General features: G+C 38.9%; 1 protein-coding gene across 2 annotated transcripts in view; it reads left to right on the top strand.

The window, feature by feature from the left end:
* The window catches only part of TP53BP1 (tumor protein p53 binding protein 1), a 72,549-nt gene that overhangs the window by 25,818 nt on the left and 22,853 nt on the right, over window positions 1-23,878 (top strand). For both annotated transcript variants that reach the window (XM_044918384.1, XM_021695755.2), the window contains 5 exons: window positions 4,073-5,396; window positions 11,891-12,010; window positions 12,776-12,979; window positions 18,029-18,086; window positions 20,566-20,658. In XM_044918384.1, coding sequence (XP_044774319.1) covers window positions 4,073-5,396; window positions 11,891-12,010; window positions 12,776-12,979; window positions 18,029-18,086; window positions 20,566-20,658 — 1,799 coding nt within the window. The remainder of the gene's footprint in view (window positions 1-4,072; window positions 5,397-11,890; window positions 12,011-12,775; window positions 12,980-18,028; window positions 18,087-20,565; window positions 20,659-23,878) is intronic.

The raw sequence follows: 23,878 nt of genomic DNA, 5'->3' as shown, positions 1-23,878 counted from the left end.
GAACTGCTTCTTAAATAGCTTTCCAATCAGTCCTCCTGTTTTTAGCTCCACCCTTACCACCACTTCCAGAGTCACCTGGTGCTGCTGCCAAGTCCTGAATCTTTTTTTGGGCATGGTGGTTCTGTGGTGTAATTTGGGTTGCTTCTTGGCTTTCTCCACTGCTGGATTAGAATTCAGCTTTCACTAGTCTGTGAAATAGATGATCACTCTCCCAAAATTTTGTTGCAGTTATATTTCTTCTGTTCTTTTTCTTGAAAATTCATGTTTTAAAAAAAATTTACTGTTGCTCAGTGGGGTTTTGGAAAAGAGTTAAGGTGAATGTATTAAATCCACTATTTTAATTTTTTGTCCTTATCAAACTTCTTACATTTTATTCTTAATGGCTAACTTTTGCACATCTGTTATTTCTTTTTTTTTTTTTTTAAAGATTTATTTATTCATTTGAGAGAGCGAGAGTACATGAGAGGGGGAAGGGTCAGAGGAGAAGCAGGCTCCTCGCTGAGCAGGGAGCCCGATGTGGGACTCGATCCCGGGACTCCAGGATCATGACCCGAGCCGAAGGCAGTTGCTTAACCAACTGAGCCACCCAGGCGCCCCTGTTATTTCTTCTGTACCTTGATTCCTGGAGTCCAAGTCAACCTAATTTTGATGTTGTAAGATCTAAATATTTATGAGATAAATACTGATCAAAAGATAATTGGGATAAAGGTAATTTTGTGTATTTTTTTCTTTCTTAATATATTTGTTAATTGCATAGCCTCTTTGACCCTTCACTAGGATGTAAGACATGGAGAGAGGATTAGTAAAATATAGTTTGATACTTGACACTTTTTTCATTTTTGATATACATGTTAATTTGGGGGATGACAAATCAGATTACAGATGACTGTATGAATAGCTCTTAAGCTCTCTATATTATTAGACCAGTTTTTGACTGGTTGGGTACTGTGGATTTAGGTCTGTACTGAATCTAGACTTAAAAATGGACTCTTTTTTTTTTTTTTTTTTTTAAAGATTTTTTAAAGATCCGGGAGCAGGGAGCCCGATGTAGGGCTCGATCCCAGGACCCTGAGATCACGACCCGAGCCGAAGGCAGACACTTAACGACTGGGCCACTCAGGCGCCCCAAAGATGGACTCATATTGAGCGTAGTCCTTACAGTTCTCCATCACTCTTTTTATCCAGAGCCTTGGGGAATTTCTGTTCACTTAGATCACTTATTCTGACCAGGCCTCCAGGGAGACTCAGCACCGTGGATTATTATGCGCCAGACACTCAGAGACTAGATCCAGGCAGTCTTTAGGAAATACAGTGTTGACAGGCTGGTTAGCCCCTGACTGAAGTTCTACATATATTGAATAAAAATCCTGTAAAAAATAAAATCACACCAGTATTTACTCTGATAATGCTTATAAGGTATTCATGATAAGGGGGGCAACTGCTTAATGGATATATGGTTTCCTTTTGGGGTGATGAAAATTTTTTGAACTAGATAGAGGTGGTGGTAGCTGCACTCCATTGTAAGTAAGTGTTCACTCTGAAGTGGTTAATTTTCTGTTATGTGAATTTTACTTAAAAGATATTTATAGTTTATTAGCAGTGTCTTATATATAAGCCTTTGTAAAATGACTTTCTGCAGTAAGAAAAAATTACATATTTCTTTAGAGGATGTCTAATATATAGATAAATGAAAGTAAGATCATCAGTTATCCTGGAGCACCTGGGTGGCTCAGTTGGTGACGTGTCTGCCTTCGGCTCAGGTCATGATCTCAGGGTCCTGGGATCTAGTCCTGCGTCGGGCTCCCTGCTCAGTGGGGAGTCTGCTTCTCCCTCTCCCTTTGCCTGCTGCTCCCCCTGCTTGTGCGCTTTCTCTCTCTCAAATAAATAAAATCTTTAAAAAAAAAGATCAATTATCTTATGTCAGAAATAACTACTTTTAACCTTTTTATGTATATGTTTATTAATTTAAGAATACATTAAAATCATATAAACGTATAAAAAGACTATAGTAAACTACATATTCGCATTTTTTTTCTTCACTGAAGTAGAAACTTTCTATTTGGTGCATAGCCTGAATGTTTTCCTCTTTTAATATTCATAAAAGTAATTTTTAAAAAGATTTTATTTATTTATTTGACAGGGAGAGAGAGAGACAGAGAGGGAACACAAGCATGGGGAGCGGGAGAGGGAGAAGCAGGCTTCCCGCCGAGCAGGGAGCCCGATGCGGGGCTTGATCCCAGGACCCTGGGATCATGACCTGAGCCGAAGGCAGATGCTAACGACTGAGCCATCCAGGTGCCCCTCATCAGTAATTTTATGTAGCTAACACTCACATGATGGAATACTTTGTATAATAATTTTTAAATGAATCTCTTTCTTGGGGTGCCTGGGTGGCTCAGTCAGAAGAGCATGTGATTCTTGATCTCCGGGTTTTGAGTTTGAGCCCCACGTTGGGTATAGATTACTTACAAAAAAAAAAAAAATCTTTAAATCAATCTCCTCTTAGACATTTAAGGTGTTTTATATTGTTTCCTATTCTAAATAATAAATTTGCACTAAATAGTATTGTAGCTTAAGTCCCAGTTCTATCAAATCATTTCCCAGAAATAGAATTATTGGGCGAAGCGGTATATGAAGTTTCAAGGCTGCTGTTTATTGTCCTAGTGCCACTTAGAAATGTTGAACCAGTTTTTACTCAGTCATACCTGAGAGTCTCAGATTTATGACTTTTTATCATCTGAGAGGGTAAACAGTGACCCCACACTTTGAAATATAAGCTGTTATGGAATATACAGAATGTTTGGCAACCTGTTTTGATTTTCTCTTTCCCTTAAAAATCATAGGCAATTAATGCCTTGCCAGCTATGTTAGAGTTATATAGCATTTATGTCAGGCAAAATAACACACTAAATGTAAGTTCTTACATAAAAACATGTCTAAGCTTCAGCTTATTTTCTTTTTAATATTACGGTATTATTTAAAATAAAATGCCATTTTAAGTGGATAGTTTGATGAATTTTGGTAGTGTACAAATGTATAACCACCACCATCAAAGTGTAGAACAGTTTCCTCATCCTAACAAGTTTCTTCATAATCCGTTGCAGTTGATTCCTCCCCCCGCCCCCAGTCTCCTCTTTAACTTTAGGCAACTACTCTCCTGCCTTTTGTCACTATAGTTTTGTTTTTTTTTTTAAGAATTTCATATAGTTGGAATCATAAAGTGTATATGGTCTTCTGTGTTCTAGTTCTTTAGCTTAGTGTATTTTTGAGGTTCATTCGTATTACATGTATTAACATCTTATTCCTTTACATTGTTGAGTAGTATTCCATAATAGAGATACCCACAATTTGTTTATTCACCAGTTGACAAACACTTGAGTTGCTTCCAGCTTTGAACTACTATGAATAATACTGCTATAAACATTTGCATACACATCCTAGTGTGGACATAGGATTTTATTTTTCTTGGGTAAATACTTACAAGTGGAATTTCTGCCAGCAGTGTATGAGAGTTGCAGTTGTTCCACATCTCACCAACAGGATGTAGTCTTTTTAACCTCAGCCGTCTTTGTTGGTGTGTAGTGGTGTCTGTTGACCGATGATATTGTGAGGTTTGGATTAACATCTATTTTATGAATGCTAGCATATTTTGAAGTAGTAGGAAGTAAAGTAAGTGTATATTCCCACACTGTGAGAACTGAAGTGGGCTGTGTAAGCATTCGTTCAAATGATTACTATGTAATTGAAGGCCCACCAAACATATGACATGATTTTAGTAGCTTGGTGATATACAGTTAAATTTAAGTGTTTTCCTACCCTTAGAAGGATAAGTTAACATTGTTTTTGTTTATATTATGCTGATTCTAGATTAGTGGTTCACAGGAAAACGATTAAACAGAATGACTTGTGTTGTTGAAAAGACTGGTGATTTATGAGCTTTGTATTTCTGAGATATGGCCCTAGAGTTCTATAATTCTTGAACAATTGATTGAGAAATTTTAGATAAATTCAAGGATTAGATATAAAAGAAATATTATGAACAAATGATTTATTTCTTTTTGTTCCTCCTTAGGACATTTTCATTCCATCTCCAAGTTTGGAAGAACGATCAAATGATGGGAAGAAAGGTGGAGATTTGCATAGTTCCTCTTTGACTGTTGAGTGTTCTAAAACCTCAGAAATTGAATCAAAGAATACCACTGAGGATCTTGGGCTGTCTTTGACAGGGGATTCTTGTAAGTTGATGCTTTCTACAAGTGAGTATAGTCAGTCCCCAAAGATGGAGAGCTTGAGTTCTCACAGGATTGATGAAGATGGAGAAAACACCCAGATTGAGGATACTGAACCCATGTCTCCAGTTCTCAATTCTAAACTTGTTCCTGCTGAAAATGATAATATCCTGATGAATCCAGCACAAGATGGCCAAGTAGAACTAAATCAGAATGATAAAACGAAGGGGGATGACACAGAAACCAGAGACGACATTAGTATTTTAGCCTCTGGCTGCAAAGGCAGAGAAGAGACTGTAGCAGAAGATGTTTGTATTGATCTCACTTGTGATTCAGGGAGTCAGGCAGTTCCTTCTCCAGCTACTCGATCTGAGGCTCTCTCTAGTGTGTTAGATCAGGAGGAAGCTATGGAAATTAAAGAACATCATCCAGAGGAGGGGTCTTCAGGGTCTGAGGTTGAAGAAATCCCTGAGACTCCTTGTGAGAGTCAAGGAGAGGAGCCCAAAGAAGAAAATATGGAGAGTGTCCCATTGCACCTTTCTCTGACTGAAACTCAGTCCCAGGGGTTGTGTCTTCCAAAAGAAATCCCAAAACAAGAATGCCAGGAAGCTATGGAAGTTGAAACCAGTGTGATTAGTATTGATTCCCCCCAAAAGATTCCAGTACTTGACCAAGAATTGGAACATAAGGATCAGGAAGCGTGGGAAGAAGCTACTTCAGAGGATTCAAGTGTTGTCATTGTAGATGTGAAGGAACCATCTCCCAGAGTTGATGTTTCTTCTGAACCTTCAGAGGGAGTGGAGAAATGCTCAGATTCCCAGTCGTGGGAGGATGATGCTCCAGAAATAGAACCATGTGCTGAGAATAGAACTGATGCCCAGGAAGGAAAGAGTGCAGAATATGAAGGAGATCTGAAATCAGTGACTGCAGAAAAGGAACCTGTAGAAGGACACTCTCCACAACCTCCCTTGACTTTAGAGAGAGCAGATGATGCTCTGAGACCTGACCTGGAGATGCAGCAGGCTGAACCTCAAGAGAAAACTGATAACTCATTAACAAAAGACTCAAAAATAGCTAACACGAAGCAGCTGGGCTCCGGTGTAGAAGCCCAGGAGCTGGAGAAGGCCTCTGCCCATGCTTCACAAAGTTTCTGTGAAAGCTCTAGTGGTGAGTGTGCTTGTAAATTGTTGTGTGTTTCCAACCAAATTATAATTTGGAATGGAAGGTAGGAGGGAACTGTGCTTATGTCAGGGCAGAAAATTACCTTAGAATTATGTTTATGAATAGCCATTAATAGTTGGGAAATATAAAAATTTGCCTTGTGTTTTTCTTTTGTAGTTGTAATTAATTGTGGAATCATCTGAGGTTTATCAGCTTTATAACTCAGGAATAATCAACATGAATTTTCTGAGTATTTAGAAATTGTATCAGTCTGTTGTTTTCTACTGAGGTCCCAACCATTTTTTATATTTTTGTATTTTGACAGTTGCCTTGAAATACAAGGATTTTTTAAATTATTATTATTATTACCCTACATAGTAAAATATTCAGAACTCTGTTAATGAGTGTACTGTTACTGGTTTTTTCCTCTTTATGGGCATTAGGTAAAGTTCTAAATTTGGTTCAACGTATATACATCTTAAACGTTAAACTGGGAAAGGAATTTGTTTGTGTTCTTTACCTATTTTATCTAAGACCAGAATGAGAATATAGATTGCTTTCTGAAATATTTGTAGAATTTTCTATATGACATTAGCTGAAAAGAATCCAAACTTTCTAAATGCCTACAGTTTGTATAATTTAAAAATAAAACAAACTCCAAAAATAAAAAAATAAAAACAAGTTACAAACTTAAGAAAACAAGCCTCTTGGGATATGGAAATGAGAAGCAGTATTTGGGCATCATCATAGCTATTAATATGGGTGATCAGACCTTTTGGTGGCTTATACTTGTCTAGGTGTGATTATTAGTAGTACTTTTTTTTTTTTTTTAAGATTTTATTTATTTATTTGACAGAGACACAGCGAGAGAGGGAACACAAGCAGGGGGAGTGGGAGAGGGAGAAGCAGGCTTCCCATGCAGCAGGGAGCCCAATGTGGGGCTCAATCCCAGGACCCTGGGATCATGACCTGAGCCGAAGGCAGATGCCCAACGACTGAGCCACTCAGGTGCCCCAGTAGTACTTTTTTTTTTTTTAACTTTCAAAATTGCCCCTTTTCGTTAGGCATTAGGTTTTGTAAAGAGGACTTCTTTTTTTTTTTTTCCGCTTTTCAGAACAAGAAAATGTTATAGCTGAAAAAGAAGTTAGGGGTTATGGGTTCAGTTTCTTCTTTCTAAAGTCATGGCTAGTTAATAATTGAGGTGGGACTAGAACCTGCATCTCCTGATTCTGAAGTCTCTGCTTTTTACTCTGTACAACTGTGTAATGTAGTAGAATCTGACAAATTATGGCAACTATCTGAATAATCTGATATTTTGTATTGTTGAATATTTTTGTAATTGTGTTACATCTAAATATTATTGTTGACCTAGGCTAAGAAAGTATTAGGACCTATAGATTGTTTTAGTATGGTTACTTAGGAGGATTTTTTTAATTATCTTAGCAACTGTATGCAAAAGAAGCTTCTAACATTGGGATATTAGTTCTATCATGTTAATAGTATTCTCCATGAATTCTTGCTTACACTATTAATTGGCAGGGACAGTTTTTATAGTAGACGTTCCCTTAGTAAAACTTACTTCAATATTTAGATTGTTGAAAATACTAGTAAGTTATTTTCTGCTTCAAGATTTTAGTTTTTGAGCAAACAACTAAAAATAGTAAAGACAGTTGTTGGATTTACCTCTAGAGTAACTCATTCAGAAGAGCATTGGTAGAAAAGAGAAAAAATTATTTTGTACTTAAAATTCAGTTGTTTAGTTGCTAAAGGTTAAGAGAGACTAATTTAAATGAGAGTAACCTAAAAAGTTCATGGTTCTTTAGTCTGGAAAGACAGAATGAAAGGTATGAATTGGTTGACTCCCAGGTTTGTTTAATTAGATTTCTGTATACTGAAGTTAGAAGGGTACTTTTGTTTTTTGTTAATAGCTTTATTGATTTAAAAAAAGATACATGCTTAATTGTGAAAGTTCAAACAGGAAAGAGAAGAGAGGGATTTGGGAGAGAAAAGGAGACAATTACTGTTAAGTGCCTGTATTTATAGATAACTTGGAGATCTCTTCAGACATCTGTTTAAGGAGGCCTCTTTTTTTTTTTTTTTTTTTAAGATTTATTTATTTGAGAGAGAGAGAGAGCATGAGCAGGACGGAGGGGCAAAGGGAGAGGGAGAAGCAGACTCCTTCCTAAGCAGGGAGCCCAACTCTGGGCTTGATCCCAGGACACTTTGAGATCATGACCTGAGCCAAAGGCTGCCACTTAACTGACTGAGCCATCCAGGTGCCCCTTAAGGACCTCTTGAACTTTGAAAAAGGAAATTTAGAAAGATGGTACTTGGAAACCCAGCCTTCTTCAATACAGAATATACTTTTGATAGGTTGATTATGTGAAAGATTGTGACAAGTTCAGCAAGTCTATAATTAAATCCACAAGTGGTAGTCTATGATAGGTTAATAATGGTCAGGGAAGCTAGGTATGTTTTGTATTCCAGCTCTAACCTTTATTGGCTTACTTTATGGAGTATCATTCTAATTAGCCGTTAATGTCACAGGCAGACTCTTAGGGTATACTGTTTATGCATGATGTCTCCCAGTATAGAAATTCTCATATTTTTAATTAGATGGCTTTTAATGAGTTGTAAGAAGTGACCACCAGTTGTTTTGAGCACAAAAGAAGATTAAATGGGCTATAAATGTAACAAAGTTAGAAGTCAGGGAGACCTTCCTGACATTAAGGGTTTTAAAAATTGCTTTGAACTAATGAATTCTCTAAAATCCTTAGTAATAAGGGCAAACACCCCACTCAGCTGGTTTGATGATTGATATTAAATCTCCTTTTGTTCATTGCTGTCTTTCTTCATAGGTTGATATGCTCGCATACAGTAGGATAGCCCATGATAATCTGGGATAGCAAGAAGGGAAGGGACTTGATAATTTAAACAATAGGTGTGCTAAATGTTAGAGAAATAATTAAGTATGTGGAAAATTCCAGTATTAAAGGCTAAATATTATTTTGTGGGATGGTGATAACTTGACTAGATTAGTAGTGTCTTTCAGATGAGTTGAACAAAAGCAGAGAAATGGGAAAGCATTTGGAGGACATTGAATAGAGGCTTTCTGAATATGAATAATTAAAGACTAAAAATAAAGGCTGCTTCTAGTTAATTGAATGCTGACTAAAGAGTTAGGAATTTATCTTCTAGTGGAAACTTTGGCATTTTGACAAGGGGCTAACATGTTCAAAGTAATATTTTATAAGAATGTTGCTTTGGTTTTGTGCTAAAAGAATTGGGGGTTGGGGAAAGGGAGAGACTTCAGGCAGAGAATGTAATTGATAGGCTGTTGTAATAATCCAGGAATGAGTCATTGAAGGCCCAGATAAATAGTGGCAGTGTTGCCTATAAAATTAGACTCATTTTTCCATTAGGCTGTAGGAATGTAGCTGGGTCAGTGGTGCTAAAATAATTTTTCATAAGTTTTATCTTGTGCTATGCAAAGGAAACCCTGTTACAGGGAAATGTTCAGTAATTAATGTTTGCATGTTAAATTTGCATATTATGGTATGACAGAAGGATGGACTTAAACATTTCATGTAGACTTTCAGAAGTCTGCATGGTCAATCATAATATGAGGGATGGTTCTTGTCAAGAGAGCAGTGCAGTGCAGGTGATTGTTCCAGGAACCAAAATTCTATAAAATACATCTTTGGAATGTTTGATGCTTTGTGAGATGTTTTTTTATTCTTTAGTTTCTATATCTATTCTAAGTTCTTCTTTATTAACCTAAAGGACTTGCTTTTTAGGGAATTGCCAGAGAATGAATCCTTTTTTTTTTTTTAAAGAATGAATCCTTATCTACCTGACCCCTTTCTCTTTTTTCTGTTACTGTGGTGGAATTCTTTGCCATAAGATGTGATTCTGAGGGGTGCCTGGGTAGCTTAGTTGGTTACGTGTCCGTCTCTTGATTTTGGCTCAGGTCATGTTCTCAGGCTCTGCTGCCCCACAGAGAGTCTGCTTAGGGATTCTTCTCGCCCTCTCTACCTCCCCTTGCTCTTGCTCTCTCTCTCAAATAAATGAATCTTTAAAAAAAAAAAAAAAAAAGGGTGATTCTATGATTCTTCACTCACACTCTTTGCAGTTCCTTTAGCTGAGCATAATATACTTTTCATCCTTTATTTCTTTTTTATTTTTTTAAAAAGATTTTTATTTATTTGACAGAGAAATAGCTCAAGTAGGCAGAGTGGCAGGCAGAGGGAGAGGGAGAAGCAGGCTCCCCGCTGAGCAGGGAGCCCGATGTGGGGCTCGATCCCAGGACCCTGGGATCATGACCTGAGCTGAAGGCAGCCGCTTAACCCACTGAGCCACCCAGGCACCCCTCATCCTTTATTTCTAAAGTTTTTTCATTTTCTCTTTTCATCCCTTCAGGTTACTAATTCATTTTCTCTCACATGTAGATGTAAGAGATGTTTTTTGTTGTTGTTTTGTGACTTTGAAGACAAAAGTATCAAAGTGCTTCATATAAAAGATAATAAAGAATAGGAGTGGAATGGAAAAAGATGAAAAGAGAAAAATATGGTATTATGAGAAATAAACTTGGTCTTCATCCAGTTCCTTGCACAGAGCTCCAAAAATCCTTGTAATTTTCTAAGTGATAGGAATATCTTTTTTTTTTTTTTTAAGATTTTGTTTATTAGAGAGAGACAGAGTGACAGAGATAGCAAGAGAGAGCATGAGCAGGGAAGAGAGGGAGAAGCAGACTCCGCGCGGAGCAGGGACCTAATGTGGGGCTTGATCCCTGGACCCTGGGATCATGACCTGAGCCAAAGGCAGGCAGAGGGAGAAGCAGGCTCTCCAATGAGCAGGGATCTGGATGCGAGGCTGGAGCTGGATGCAGGGCTAGATCCCAGGACTCTGGTATCAGGACCTGAGCGGAAGGCAGCCGCTTAACTGACTGAGGCACCCAGGTGCCCCTCTTTTGTTATTCATAACAAACCCTTTCAAACACTTCTGAGATTATGCTAATGAGGTGGAATCCCTACATAGCTTCAGGACAGGACTGTACACCAGGAAGACCTAGTGACAGGGGATTGAAATTTGCAGTCCTATCCACCTTCCTCCTGGAAGGAGGGGCTGGAGATTAAAGTTCAATAAAAACTCTTGAACAGGATTTAATAAGGTTCCTCCTTGTAATGTGCCAGGAGGGTAGGTATCTCATCCCAGTTGCATGGGGACAGAAGCTCCTGCTATCAGAACCCCTGTGGACTTCACCCTCTGTACCGCTTCATCTGGCTGTTCATCTGTGTCCTTTATAATTGGTAAATGTAAGTAATAAGTGTTTCTCTGAGTACTGTGAGCAGCTTGTAAGTTAATCATACCTGAGGGAGGAGGTCGTAGGATCTTCAGGGTATAGCCAGTTGGTCAGAAACACAGGTAACAACCTGGCTTTGCGATTGTGTGACTGAGCTTTTTTTTAAAGATTTTATTTATTTATTTGACAGAGAGAGACACAGTGAGAGAGGGAACACAAGCAGGGGGAGTGGGAGAGGGAGAAGCAGGCTTCCTGCAGAGCAGGGAGCCTGATGGCGGGGCTTGATCCCAGGACCCTGGGATCATGATCCGAGCCTAAGGCAGACGCTTAACGACTGAGCCAACCAGGTGCCCCAGGACTGAGCTTTTAATTTGTGGGATCTGATGCTATCTCCAGGTAGATAGTGTCAGAATTGAAAGACACCCAGTCAGTCTGCTGAGAATTGGAGAATTGCTTGGTGGTATTAGGATACACATTAGGCAAAATGTTTGCAAAATGTTTGCAAAGTGACTAGGTATGGCAGATTGTAGGTATTTTGAACCATCAAAGGAAAGTAAGTACAAATTTTCAGATGTTAGGTTTTAATAGGAGCAGTCTGGTACAGTTCTTTTTTTTCTCCCAAACTTAGTCATTTTATTAAAAGAGGTAAACAATTAAAAAAACAGAAAGTGTGATTTTGGCAGTTTACTAATTCTGATTAGTAAAAATTTGGAACCAAGGCCTAGTTAAAAAGTGAAGTTTTATATCTTGACAAATGTTTTATATTTATATTAATTTATTGATGACTAACCAAAATGTATATACTGGGAATGCTCATGTATGTGAGATTTACCACTGTGCAGACGTTTAGATATGAATATTACTATCATGGCCTAGAGTGGTCAGTACATGTTACTTCTCATCTCCTGTTCCTCAAGGCCTCTACACTTTGGGCCTCCTCAGTTTGTCTGTTTTCTGGTTGTATGCTTTGTGTCTGTCAGTCCTGTTGTTGATGGCTGTAACTGGAGCACAGAGAATAGTAGGAAATTATCTGGGAGGCCTGGTGAGGGGTGTTGGGAATGAGCCCGATTTGGGGAGCACAGGAGAAGAATAATTGAAATATTTCTTGTAGTTCTTTTTACTTTTACTTTTTTTTTTTTCTGTACTTCCATTTTGGTTTCCTTTTTGTTCATCTTTTTTTTTTTTTTACCCTCTCCAGAAACTCCATTTCATTTCACTTTGCCTAAAGAAGGTGAAATTATCCCACCATTGACGGGTGCAACTCCACCTCTTATTGGTCACCTAAAATTGGAACCCAAGAGACACAGTACTCCTATTGGTGAGTGACTAAAATATAATGGTATTTAAAGCAGAATTTTTGAGATACCATTCTTTATGCAAGTGATTCTTTTAGATCTGAGGAGTTGGGCTTGCCTGAGAAGGTTGGTTTTTGTCTTAGGAAGAATAAGTTTGTGGTGTCTGATTCCAGGAGTTTTAACTCCCAGAAGATTTTGAGCGGTGATGAGAAGAAAGAAAGGGTGGAAGGAAGGAAGAGAATATTTATGAGAATTTTATTCTGTTACTTGCAAGGCAGTAGAGTCTGAGTGCTAAGCAATGATAATAGAGCTATTTTTATAAGGAAGGGTCAGGAAATAGGGTAGGGTAGAAGTACTGTTTATCAGTACTGGCTATCAGTCTGCTGCTTGACAGGGCAGGAAAACTTAGATCCTCCTTCCCTGAAGCAGCCAGTAGTCTTCTGCATTAACCTATTTGTTTTCTCTAGTCAGTGCTGGGAGGTAACAATCATGCCGTCTGGAGTCTCCTGCTACCTATGCCTGATGCTGGCAGATGTGGGCTGGCTGAGGGCTCATGCAGCATCCTTTGTCCAGATGCAGAAGTGGAACTGAATCCTGTTGCTCCTCTTAAGACCAGGTGTCAAAACTAGTGCGTAGTTGTTGATACTGTGACAGGATTTATCCTAGGAACCCCCTGCAGTCCTGCAGAGCTGTGGAGCCAAACAGGCAAATTGATGACCTTGAATTGCAGTTTTTCATGTTTGTATTTTAGTGTTCTTTCTTTCTTCCTCCTGCCTCCCTTCTTTCAGGTATTAGCAACTATCCAGAAAGCACAATAGCAACCAGTGATGTCATGTCTGAAAGCATGGTGGAGAGCAATGATCCCATACTTGGGAATGAAAAAGGAGATCCTGGGGCTGCCCAAGAAATGGATGATAAATTATGTCTAAGAATGAAACTGGTCAGTCCTGAGACTGAGACGAGTGAAGAGTCTTTGCAGTTTAGTCTGGAAAGTAAGTTTTATTTTATGTTAATCTTGGGTAATTAGTAGCTGCGGAGCATCTGAGACGTATTAGTTATCTTCTAGTTACAGTGATTAATACCTGTATAATTATAAGTGTGTCTCTTAAGTCTTATTCTCATAGATTTAATTCTTTGCTTTCGGCTAGTCACTGTCTCGTTACTGAAGAGCTTCATTTTATAATCTTTGGTGCTGTTTGTTTCTCTGTGTTAAACCCGTATCTCTAAAGTAATTGGTTTCCATATTCAGAAACAGTTCAGAAGAGGGTAGACAATGTAGGATTGTGGATTCACATTGTAGGCTTATGTTGACTGTTTCTCACATTAATTAATTGCACATTGATTAGTATGGCTAAAATGCAGAGAAGGTACAAAGGAGGCTGCAAAGTAGGATCCATATTCAGAAAGGCCTTTTACATGAAGCCGAGACACTGAAGAATTTTAGGTAAGGGAGTAATATCAGATTTGTTTTTTTATTATTTATTTATTCATTCATTCATTCATTCATTCATGAAAGACAGAGCTAGAGAGAGGGAGGCGGAGGGAGAAGCAGGCTCCCCGTGGAGCATGGATCCCAATGTAGGACTTGATCCCAGGACCCTGGGAGATCACGACCCAAGCCAAAGGCAGACGCTCAACTGACTGAGCCACCCAGGTGCCCCACGTTTGTTTTTTTTAAAAGGATCAGTTGAGTGTTTAAAAACGTGCCTGGGGCGCCTGGGTGGCTCAGTCGTTAAGCGTCTGCCTTCGGCTCAGGTCACGATCCCAGGGTACTGGGATCGAGCCCCGCATTGGGCTCCCTGCTCCACGGAACCTGCTTCTCCCCCTCCCTCTCCCACTCCTCCTGCTTGTGTTCCCTCTCACTGTGTCTCTGTCAAATAAATAAAATCTTAAAAAAAAAACAACAAAACATTGTGCCTTTGTGCATTCTTCCTTACCTTGCCTTGCCCATTTCCTGTTCTCCTGCCTGGAAAACTCAGTCTTTGTTTAACCAAGAAGTAGGGTCATTAGTAGTGGGGATGGAGATGAGGGGATGAATCTGAGAGGTAAATAGTAGAATAGAGAGAACCTTGGGACCAGTTAGAATATGGAGGTAAGGGGGGGGGAGAACCCAAAATGAATCTACGTCTGAATTTAGTTTTCATGATAGCACTCTAAAGTAGATATTCTTATTTCCAGACACAAAGAGAGCTTTTCCAGTTACATCCCTAAGGTCATAATTTTTTTTTTTAAGATTTTATTTATTTGAGAGAGATAGCATGAGCTGGGGTGGGGGGGTGGCGCAGAGGGAGAGGGACAAGCAGAGTTCCTGCTGGGCGTGGAGCCCGACACGGGGCTTGACCCCAGGACCCTGACCCCAGGACCCTGAGATCATGACCTGAGCTGAAGTCAGATTCTGAAATGACTGAGCCACCCAGGTGTCCCAATAATTTTTTAAAAAATGTTTATTTATTTTAGAGGGTAGGGAGGGGGAGAGGGAGAGAGAGTCTTAAGTAGACTCTGTGCTGAGCACGGAGCCTGATATGTGGCTCCATCTCAGGACCCTGAGATCATGACCCTGAGATCATGACCTGAGCTGAAACCAAGAGTCTGACGCTTTAACCAACTGTGCCACCCAGGTGCCCCGCTAAGGTCACAATAACTGCTAAGAGGTAGTCCTAGAGTTTGAATCAGATCTATCTGACACAAAAGTTTATAATTTTTCCACTAGGTAGTTTGTAAATGCTATTTAATGGAGTTAGAACGGGAAGAAGTCTTACAAAAGATTGTAAAGGAACATTCAGCAAAGAAGACTAGGAGAGTATGAAGATGGAAGTCTATGGGGAGGAGAATTAACAAGAAGGTAACATTGTGAGACACAAAAGTGTGGGTCTGATAAGGTGTATCTGAAAATGTATGTTGGATTTGGCAATTAGGATCCATTTGGTGACTCTAGCAAGAACTATTTCAGTACGGTGCTTTGGGTGGGCGCTGCACTAAAGGTGATTTAGGATTGATGGGGAGAAGAGGTAGCAAATGTATTCTACTTTTGAGAAGTTTATATGAGGAAGGAAGAAAAAATATGCCAAGTTAGAGAGAAATTCAGGATTGGAGGAGATTTTTTTCATTTTTATGCCTAAGCATAGGGGCCTAAGGAGATTTATAGACTGGAACAAAGTCTCCAGAAGAGAAATGGGTTAAAAATGAGGAAATAAGGGAAACAGTTGATGGATCAAAACCCTGAGGGCATTGGGAGAGGAAGCTTTCAAAGACTATGGGTAGAATGGGTGGACTTGAATAAGAAGGGCCTCTCATTCTCTGGAGACCAAAGAAAAGAAATTCTAGCTAATATACTTTGAGTTCTTACGATACGCCAGGCATTTTACATGTATATCTCAGTAAATCTCACAACAAACCTGTTGAGGAAACTGAGGCATAGGAAGATTGAGCACCTTTCCTAGAGTCAAACACCTAGTAAATGGAATAGCCTGAATTCAAAGTAGTTTTAAGAACCAGGGGTGCCTGGCTGGTTCAGTTGGAAGAGCATGTGACTCTTGATGTCGGATCCTAAGTTCGAGCCCCGCTTTGGTTGAGTTCGAGCCCCACATAGAGATTCCTAAAAAAATAAACTATAAAAAAAACTAATGAAAACAGGGCACCCTGGTGGTTCAGTTGGTTAAGCGTCCCAACTCTTGGTTTCAGCTTAGGTCATGGTCTCAGGGTCGTGGCATTGAGCTCCATATTGGGCTATGTGCTTAGCGGGGAGTCTGCTGGAGATTCTCTCTCTCCCTCTCCCTTTGCCCCTATCCACCCACACCTTGTGCACACATGCTCGCTCTCTCCCCCCGTCAAATATACAAATCTTTTTTAAAAGTTAAAATAAAAGGGGTGTCTGGGTGGCTCAGTCGTTAAGCATCTGCCTTCGGTTCAGGTCATGATCCTGGGGTCCTGGGATCGAGCCCCCGCATCGGGCTCCCTGCTCGGCGGGGAAGCCTGTTTCCTCATCTTCCACTCCCCCTATTTGTGTTCCCTCTCTCACTGTGTCTCTGTCAAGTAAATAAAATCTTTTAAAAAAATTAAAATAAAAAATAAACAACAACAAAGTAGTTTCAAGAACCAGAAATCTGGGTCCGAATTACAGTGCTATTCTGCTTTTCAGTGCTTATTAATTTGAATCTTACTGTTCAGTAGAAATCAAAGTATTACATGTTTCCATTTTTATTATATCTGGTATCAAGTATGGCCTATCAAGAGAGTATGTGGTAGCCTTGAAACTTTATTTATATTTATTTTTTAATGATTTTTTTTTTCGACACAGAGAGCACGAGCAGGGGGAGCGGCAGGCAGGCAGAGGGAGAGGGAGAAGCAGGCTCTCTGCTGAGCAAGGAGCCCGATGCAGGGCTCTATCCCAGGACCCTGGAGTCATGACCTGAGCCAAAGGCAGCCACTTAACCAACTGAGCCACCCAGGCGCCCCTATTTTTTAATGACTTTATTCTTAAGTAATTTCTCCATTCAACATGGGGCTTGAACCCACAACCCCGAGATCAAGAGTCACGTGCTCTACTAACTGAGCCAGCCAGGCCTTCCGTCCCCGCCTCGCCCCTCTCCCCTGGCCTTTTTTTAAAGATTGAATCTTTAGATTTGAAATTACAACTGGGAAGACCTTAAATGGAGCTAACTTTCTGGATGATATTACTACCTTTCTTGTTACTAGGAGCATTGTATCAGGCAGGCACTGTAGTCACACTTTTACTCATTTCATCCTCACAACAAATCTGTGAGGTTGGTTCTGTTTTATCTCTGTCTTATAGATGAGGAAACTGATTCAGAAGATGGAGTTTATTCCCAGGTTGGACTACTAAATGCTGGAGCCAGGGCCTGAGCCAGGTGTCTGTTTCAGAGCCAGGCTCTAATCGCTAACGTTTAACTGCTACCTTCTTTAAATTATGTCAGGTCATAAATGCTTTAGAAATGTTTAAAAATACTTATTTTCTCTAAGGCTGGAATAAATTGTACATGAACACATTTTAATCCTTTGGCATTAGTGACATTGCTTTAAGAATATGGGATTCTTTTCAGTATCACCCTTAATTCTTTGCTAGAGATTCTTTCTTGAAAATGTGTTTTGTTTTTTGAGTATCTGTCCCAAAGGCACTTGGGGAAGAACTTGAGTACTGTGTGTGGGTTCTCTTAAAAAACTGCACACTATTTAAAATTTGTGCATCAAAAAAATAAATAAAATTTTGTGCATCAATTTCAGACTTTTTTGCATAATTTTTTTTTTTTTTTTTTTTTTTTTTTTTTAGATTTTATTTATTTATTTGAGAGAGAGAGAATGAGAGAGAGCACATGAGAGGGGGGAGGGTCAGAGGGAGAAGCAGACTCCCTGCTGAGCAGGGAGCCCGATGTGGGACTCGATCCAGGGTCTCCAGGATCATGACCTGAGCCGAAGGCAGTAGCTTAACCAACTGAGCCACCCAGGCGCCCTGCATAATTTTTTTTTTTAAAGATTTTATTTATTTATTTGAGACAGAGAGAATGAGAGAGACAGAGAGCACATGAGAGGGGGAAGGGTCAGAGGGAGAAGCAGGCTCCCTGCCGAGCAGGGAGCCCGATGCGGGACTCGATCCCGGGACTCCAGGATCATGACCTGAGCCGAAGGCAGTCGCTTAACCAACTGAGCCACCCAGGCGCCCGCATAATTTTTTATTAAAGTTCTTTTTTGTGTTTTGTATATTCTTATGTAAACTTTATACATTTGTATGAGAAGAGAGGAATTGATTCAGGAGTTGTTTAATTTTCATTTTTACATGTTACTGTTTAGTAATTCATTATATTGTGTTTCTAGACAAACTGTCTTCTGTAGGAAGTTTGAAAGAAAATTGATTTGGTGCAAGTGAGAAAAACTTGTACCATTAAATGATAAGAAAGCTTTGTGTTCACTTATTCTTACCTCTTTTTGTTACTTGTTGCAGTTATTAGTAGAGGAGGTTTTTAGGTGTGGTACTAACTGAATTCTGTTTCTCTTTCCTTTCTGTCCTTGCTTTTGTTTTTATTCAGAGCCTGCAACTGGCGAAAGAAAAAATGGATCTACTGCTGTTGCTGAGGCTGTTGCCAGGTAACCAGAGCTGGTTGCTATTTAGAGGAGTTTAATATACAAAGCCACTCTGGCAATAAGGAGAAGATGATTTATCAATAGAGGAGAAAACTTAAACTCCAGCATAAAGGATTTAGCCATGTGTTGAATCTAATGTAGGCTGTCTTAATAATACTTTCAGTCTCATAAAGCTTTTACTGTACTTAGAACTAAGATATTTAAAGGTGTTTCTCTTTCTCCCTTTTGTTCATGTGGTAGTGCCCTTTTTTCTTTTTCTGTTGGTGAGACAGATTATTGCTGCTATTGGTAAGGTAATAAAGGGTTTAACAAGAGATAGCCTTAGACCTTGTTCCTTCAAAGATTCCTGACTCCGCCGCAGCCTCAGGCCATTTTCTCTTCTGCCTGCAAGTTAACTACTGTGTTGAACTGTTATTTTTGCTTTGTCATGAATGCTGTAATGCTTTGAGGATGAGTTTGACCCCATCCTGAGGCTCTTGTGGTAAGCTTTGCCATCTGGCGGCTGTGAGAGTAGAATTGTTTCATTGGCTTATGGCATGAGTCATCCAGCATGAACATACTAGCAGCAGCCGCTGGTGAAATATAGGTGAGGATTCTTAAATCGGGCTTAAAGCAGGCCAAGTGCCAGAGCACAGAGTATTAAGGATGTTGGCCGGCTGAACGTGTGTCCCATTTGAATATGTGCTCCTCTTCGACTCCAGCTGGTTATTACCATGCAAGAATGCAAACTTATTGTTGCCAGACCTTTACATTTTTAAAGAGAAAGCTGGATTTTTAAAAATAAAGTTTCTTACTTTTGGGGTCAAATAAAACACGTCTGTGGACTAAATTTGACCCTCAGTTGCAAGTTTCTAACCAATGTGTAAATCCTTTGATCTGTACTCAATTCTGTTTTAGAGAGATTAGTTATTCTCTGGGCTCTTGCATATTTAATCTGAAAGATAACAGTTTAGGGTCCTTACTCTGTTAAAGACTGTTTAATGTTATGTCTTCTTACAAGATGAAGAAAATGGAGTATATACTTGATCTCTTTGGTTTTAACATCATTGTATACCAGACATAACTTGTTATTAGTCTGTACATGTGCACATGAAGGGGAAATAATGTGCTGTTGAACCTTTTGTGCCAAATGTAGGGATGAAAAATGAGGGTAAAACTCAGAGGTGGAGGGTTGGATTGGGGGGTCAGGGAATGAGATGAAATTCATTGGTATTGTTAAGTAAATTGTGTATATGAGAATCGAGATTTTAAAAATCTTTTACTATTCACTTTACAGTTGGGTTCACCATAAGAAATCATTTCAAGTAAGCTGTGCTTGAATATTTTCGATGACCATTGCTTCTTTTGCATTCACATGAAGCAATACCACTGTTTTAAAGTTTTGTTTTTTCTTTTTTAAGATTTTATTTATTTATTTGACAGAGAGAGAGACAGCTAGAGAGGGAACACAAGCGGGGGAGTGAGAGAGGGAGAAGCAGGCTCCTGGCTGAGCAGGAAGCCCGAAGCGGGGCTCGATCCCAGGACTCTGGGATCATGACCTGAGCCGAAAGCAGACGCTTAACAACTGAGCCACCCAGGCTCCCAATACCACTGTTTTAAAGTGTCATCTGTAACTGGGCTCTGTTCAGATTACTTGCCATTATCTTCTTTTTCTCTTAAACATTTCATTATTGAAGGTTTCAAGTATATACAAAAGTAGAAAGAATAGTTTAATGCACCACTATGTACTCATCACCCAGTGTCAGAAATTACCAACTCATCGTCAGTCTTGATTCATTTATAAATACTTCCAGCACACTCTCCCCCACTGGATTATTTTGAAGCTAATTCCAGCATTATCTCATTTTATCCATAAATATCTCAATGCTATTTCTAAAGGATAAGGATTTTTATTTTGAACTTGACCACAGTGCTATGATCATACTTTTAAAATTGGCAGTGATTCCTTAATGTCATCAAATATTCAGTGTTGAAAAAAATATTCAGTGTTCAGATTTTTCTGATGGCCTCATAAAAGGTTTTTTTTTCCACTTTGGTTGAATCAAGATCCAAACAAGGTCCACACATTATGTCTCTTAAGTTAAAATTTGATTTGGTTTGTCTCATCAAATCTGATTATGTCTCTTAAGTTAAAATTTCTTTTAATCTATAGGGATCTCCTTACCCCTACCCCCTCTTTTGTTCCTAGCAATTTATTTGTTGAAGAAACTGAGTTGTTTGTACTATAGAGTACTAAAGTTTGGAATTGGCTGATTGCATCTTTATGGTATTTGATATAGTCCTCTGTCCATCTTATTTCCTGTGAATCTTCCTTGAGAGTTAATTGTGCTGATTTGAAACAAGTATGAAGGATATTTTGGCATAAGGTGGTTTGGGATGTAGAACAAGGATTTTATTCCCTTTGTGCCTAAAAAGGATTATTTCCAGAGGTACTTTTTCATTCAAAACTAACACAATATATTGCTTTAATTTATTATCTCAGTCCTCCGAAGACCGTGTCTGTGTTTAGCTGTGTTTGTGAAGCCCAACAAGATGAGGAGGCTCGAAGTCAGGATCCTCCCTCTGCGCCCATCAGGTGAGCATTATTTTCATAGCCTCTTTTGAGTTGTATTGATTTGCAGAATGGTTGGTACCAAAATCTAGAATGTACGTTGCTACCATTTTGTGAACTTGAGCTTACATTTTTATCTGAGGGACTGTGACATATTCTAGATGGATTTATAAATGAGATGTTATGAGAAATTTTATTTAATATTTTATAGGTACAGATTTTTGTCTTGATTTGCTTGTTTTATCAATTTGAAATGATTCAGTCTTCATAAATTTATGAAAATATATAATTCTAAAAAAAATCTATCATTCTATATTTTTAAGAGTACGTCTTTTTTCTTAGTTTTGGAAATGTTTGCTTTTAACAAGACTTTATTTTTCATTAGTTTCCCATAGGGCAAAACAGAGATGTTCACCCTAAATTAAAGTTTGTCATACTTGATGGAATTAAGATTTGCCCATGATTTCTTTACTCCATAATCTCTTAGAACAGCTCTGAAACAGAAAAACATTTTTGAGGGGCGCCTGGGTGGCTCAGTCGGTTAAGCGGCTGCCTTCGGCTCAGGTCATGATCCTGGAGTCCTGGGATCGAGCCCCGCGTCAGACTCCCTGCTCAGCGGGGAGTCTGCTTTTCCCTCTCCCTCTGCCTGCCTCTCTGCCTACTTGTGCTCTCTATCTGTCAAATAAATAAATAAAATCTTTAAAAAAAAAAAAAAGAAAAACATTTTTGAGTTACAAAGTATTTTTTCTCTGTCTTGTTTGGGATGTAAAATTCTTATATTTAGTATAGGGAAATAAGTAATGGAAATGGAAATAAGCTTGTATTTTCATTATTAGGTGGTGTTCAATGATTTTGTAGCTAGAGAATTTGATAATGTTTTGTTAGTGGGTGTATTCCTAATGTTATTTGCAGCATAATTTTAATGTTTTTTATTGACATAAACATTGAGAGGAAACATGTCAATGCTTTTACTAACATTCTGATTATTAGATATGAGCTTGTTGGTGTTCTTGAGAATCAAATAGCCCAGATCACATTCTCACAAGGGGGAGCAGCAGGCAGAGGGAGAAGTAGGCTTCTTCCCCCAGGATCATGACCTGAGCCAAAGGCAGATGCTTAACTGACTGAGCCGCCCAGGCATCCCTCTATTCAGAAGTTCTACCCTAAATAAACAGCTCCTGTAAAATGTGGAAGGCTTCTTTAAAGGTGGGAAACAGTGGTAATTGAATTCTTCAAATAGCTAATCAGGTCCTGTTCCTTCTAGCTTTTGACTTTCATTGTTGTTCAGCTATTGATATGTTAGCTGCCTGAAAGATTCAAACATGAGCGTTCAGGTCATAGAAAAGATGGATTGAGTCTTTGTAGTTGCTTTGTTTTATGCAACTAGTATTGATTGAACATCTGCTGTGTACCTAGCCCTTGTGCTAAGTGATTTATATATATGGTCACTTATAACCTCATCAGAGGTAGGTTTTACTCATCTGTTTCCTGGTGGTATTATTCTTACCTTTTCTTTATTGTGTTATATATCGTTACTCATTTGAGGTTCCTGACAGGACTCAAGCTATGACCACCAAATTTTTACCGGGCTCTCTTTGGCTAGGCCTCTGTTCTAAATCTTTCTTTAATCTCCTGGTTTGGTAAGCTGAGTTCAACAAGATAGACATCTCAGAAACTTCTCCTTTTCTCTTTCAAGATCCAGAGCAGGGCATTTCTCAAAGAGCTCTTCGTGTTTCCTTTTTTCTGCCTACATTTGTCAGCTCAGCTCTTAAGGGGTGGGAGCTCCTCCCAGATCAGAGACCGCTTTCTCTTTCTCAGTGACTAGTTCTGTCCTTCTCTGGCCAAATACTTTCAGCAACATATGATATGGTTTCTAGATCCCTGATCATCCTGGCTGTTCTCTTCTAGGTGTGTCTCAGTTTATGCCTTATAAACTATGATACTCCAAACTGAAACAGATCCAGATATAGTCGTACCATGGTCAGTTCAGAATGGATTCCTTTTATCTTTATTTTGACTACTATACATTTAAATATAGCCTAAAATGCATTAGTTTCTTGTTTTGTTTGTAGTGTTTTGACTCACTGAATATGTAATTTACCAAAAAGTTAAAAGTTTATAGGCATTTTCTATATGAATTTGCTGCTTATGCAGTTAGTTTACTTAATCTGAGAGTAGATTTTTGCAGTTAATCTCTCAGTGGAGAGAACATTAATTCTTTTGTCCATAGTACATTTATTAAGCACTTACTGTATAATAAGCTCTGTGTTAGGTGTTTGAAGTGAGATGAATAAGACATGAATGTCAGGTTTCTATGTAACCTCACTTGGAGTTAATCTGGGTCTTTTTATTCTGGTTAAGGACATCTAAGAAAGCCCTGGGCACCTCAGAGCTTCGTGGTATCTAGTTTGTAGGAGACATTAATCAAATGCTTGTGGGATAAGTGAATAAATCACTGATAGCCAAATGGGAAGACTAATGAAAAGAAGTAGGCTGTATCTTGGGAACGGTCTTTAAGGAACCAAGTCATTCTTGTTAGTTGTAAGATATACCAGTATAGCTAGCTACCAAAGCTAGAATCTCACGTATAACTCTATCCTGTATAGATTGTTTCTTTTCCTAAAATTATTGGTTGGGGTAGGAAGTAATGAAAAGTGCCTAGGAGTCATTTAAAGAATGTTAGAACCAATAAAAACCAAATAAGACATCTTGACCTAATTAAGCTTTTTTGAAGTAGATCTCTAAACTGCCTTCATTGACTATGACTTCAGTAATGGCTTTACATCTTTTTGTTTACCTTATTTCCCTGTGTCAGATTTCAGACTTCATAACTAATGATGGGAAGAAATTTTATGACTGTTTTATTCTTATGGTGGGATAGTCCTGTGTACCATTATGTTTTCAAGAGTGAAGTTACGTTGGGGCGCCTGGGTGGTGCAGTTGGTTGAGAGTCTCACTCTTGGTTTTGGCTTAGGTTGTGATCTCCGGGTGGTGAGATCCAGTCCCAAGTCAGGCTCAGCATGGAATCTGCTTGAGACTTTCTCCCTCTCCCTTTGCCCCTCCCCACCACACGCTTGCTCTCTCTAAAGGAAACAAATAAATCTTTAAAAAAAAGTGAAATTATGTTGAAGAACTTTGTAAGGTGAAATGCTTAGTCCTTATTTTCTCCCTTCTCCACATTTCTCAAATTGTCAAATTGTAGTTCCTCTTGCCAGTACACACACACTCACACTTGCTTACTTGA

Source organism: Neomonachus schauinslandi, chromosome 9, assembly GCF_002201575.2.
Source record: "Neomonachus schauinslandi chromosome 9, ASM220157v2, whole genome shotgun sequence".
In the NCBI taxonomy this organism is placed as follows: domain Eukaryota; kingdom Metazoa; phylum Chordata; class Mammalia; order Carnivora; family Phocidae; genus Neomonachus; species Neomonachus schauinslandi.
The sequence above is the reverse complement of the archived record's forward strand: the minus strand, read 5'-3'. Positions and strand labels throughout refer to the sequence as shown.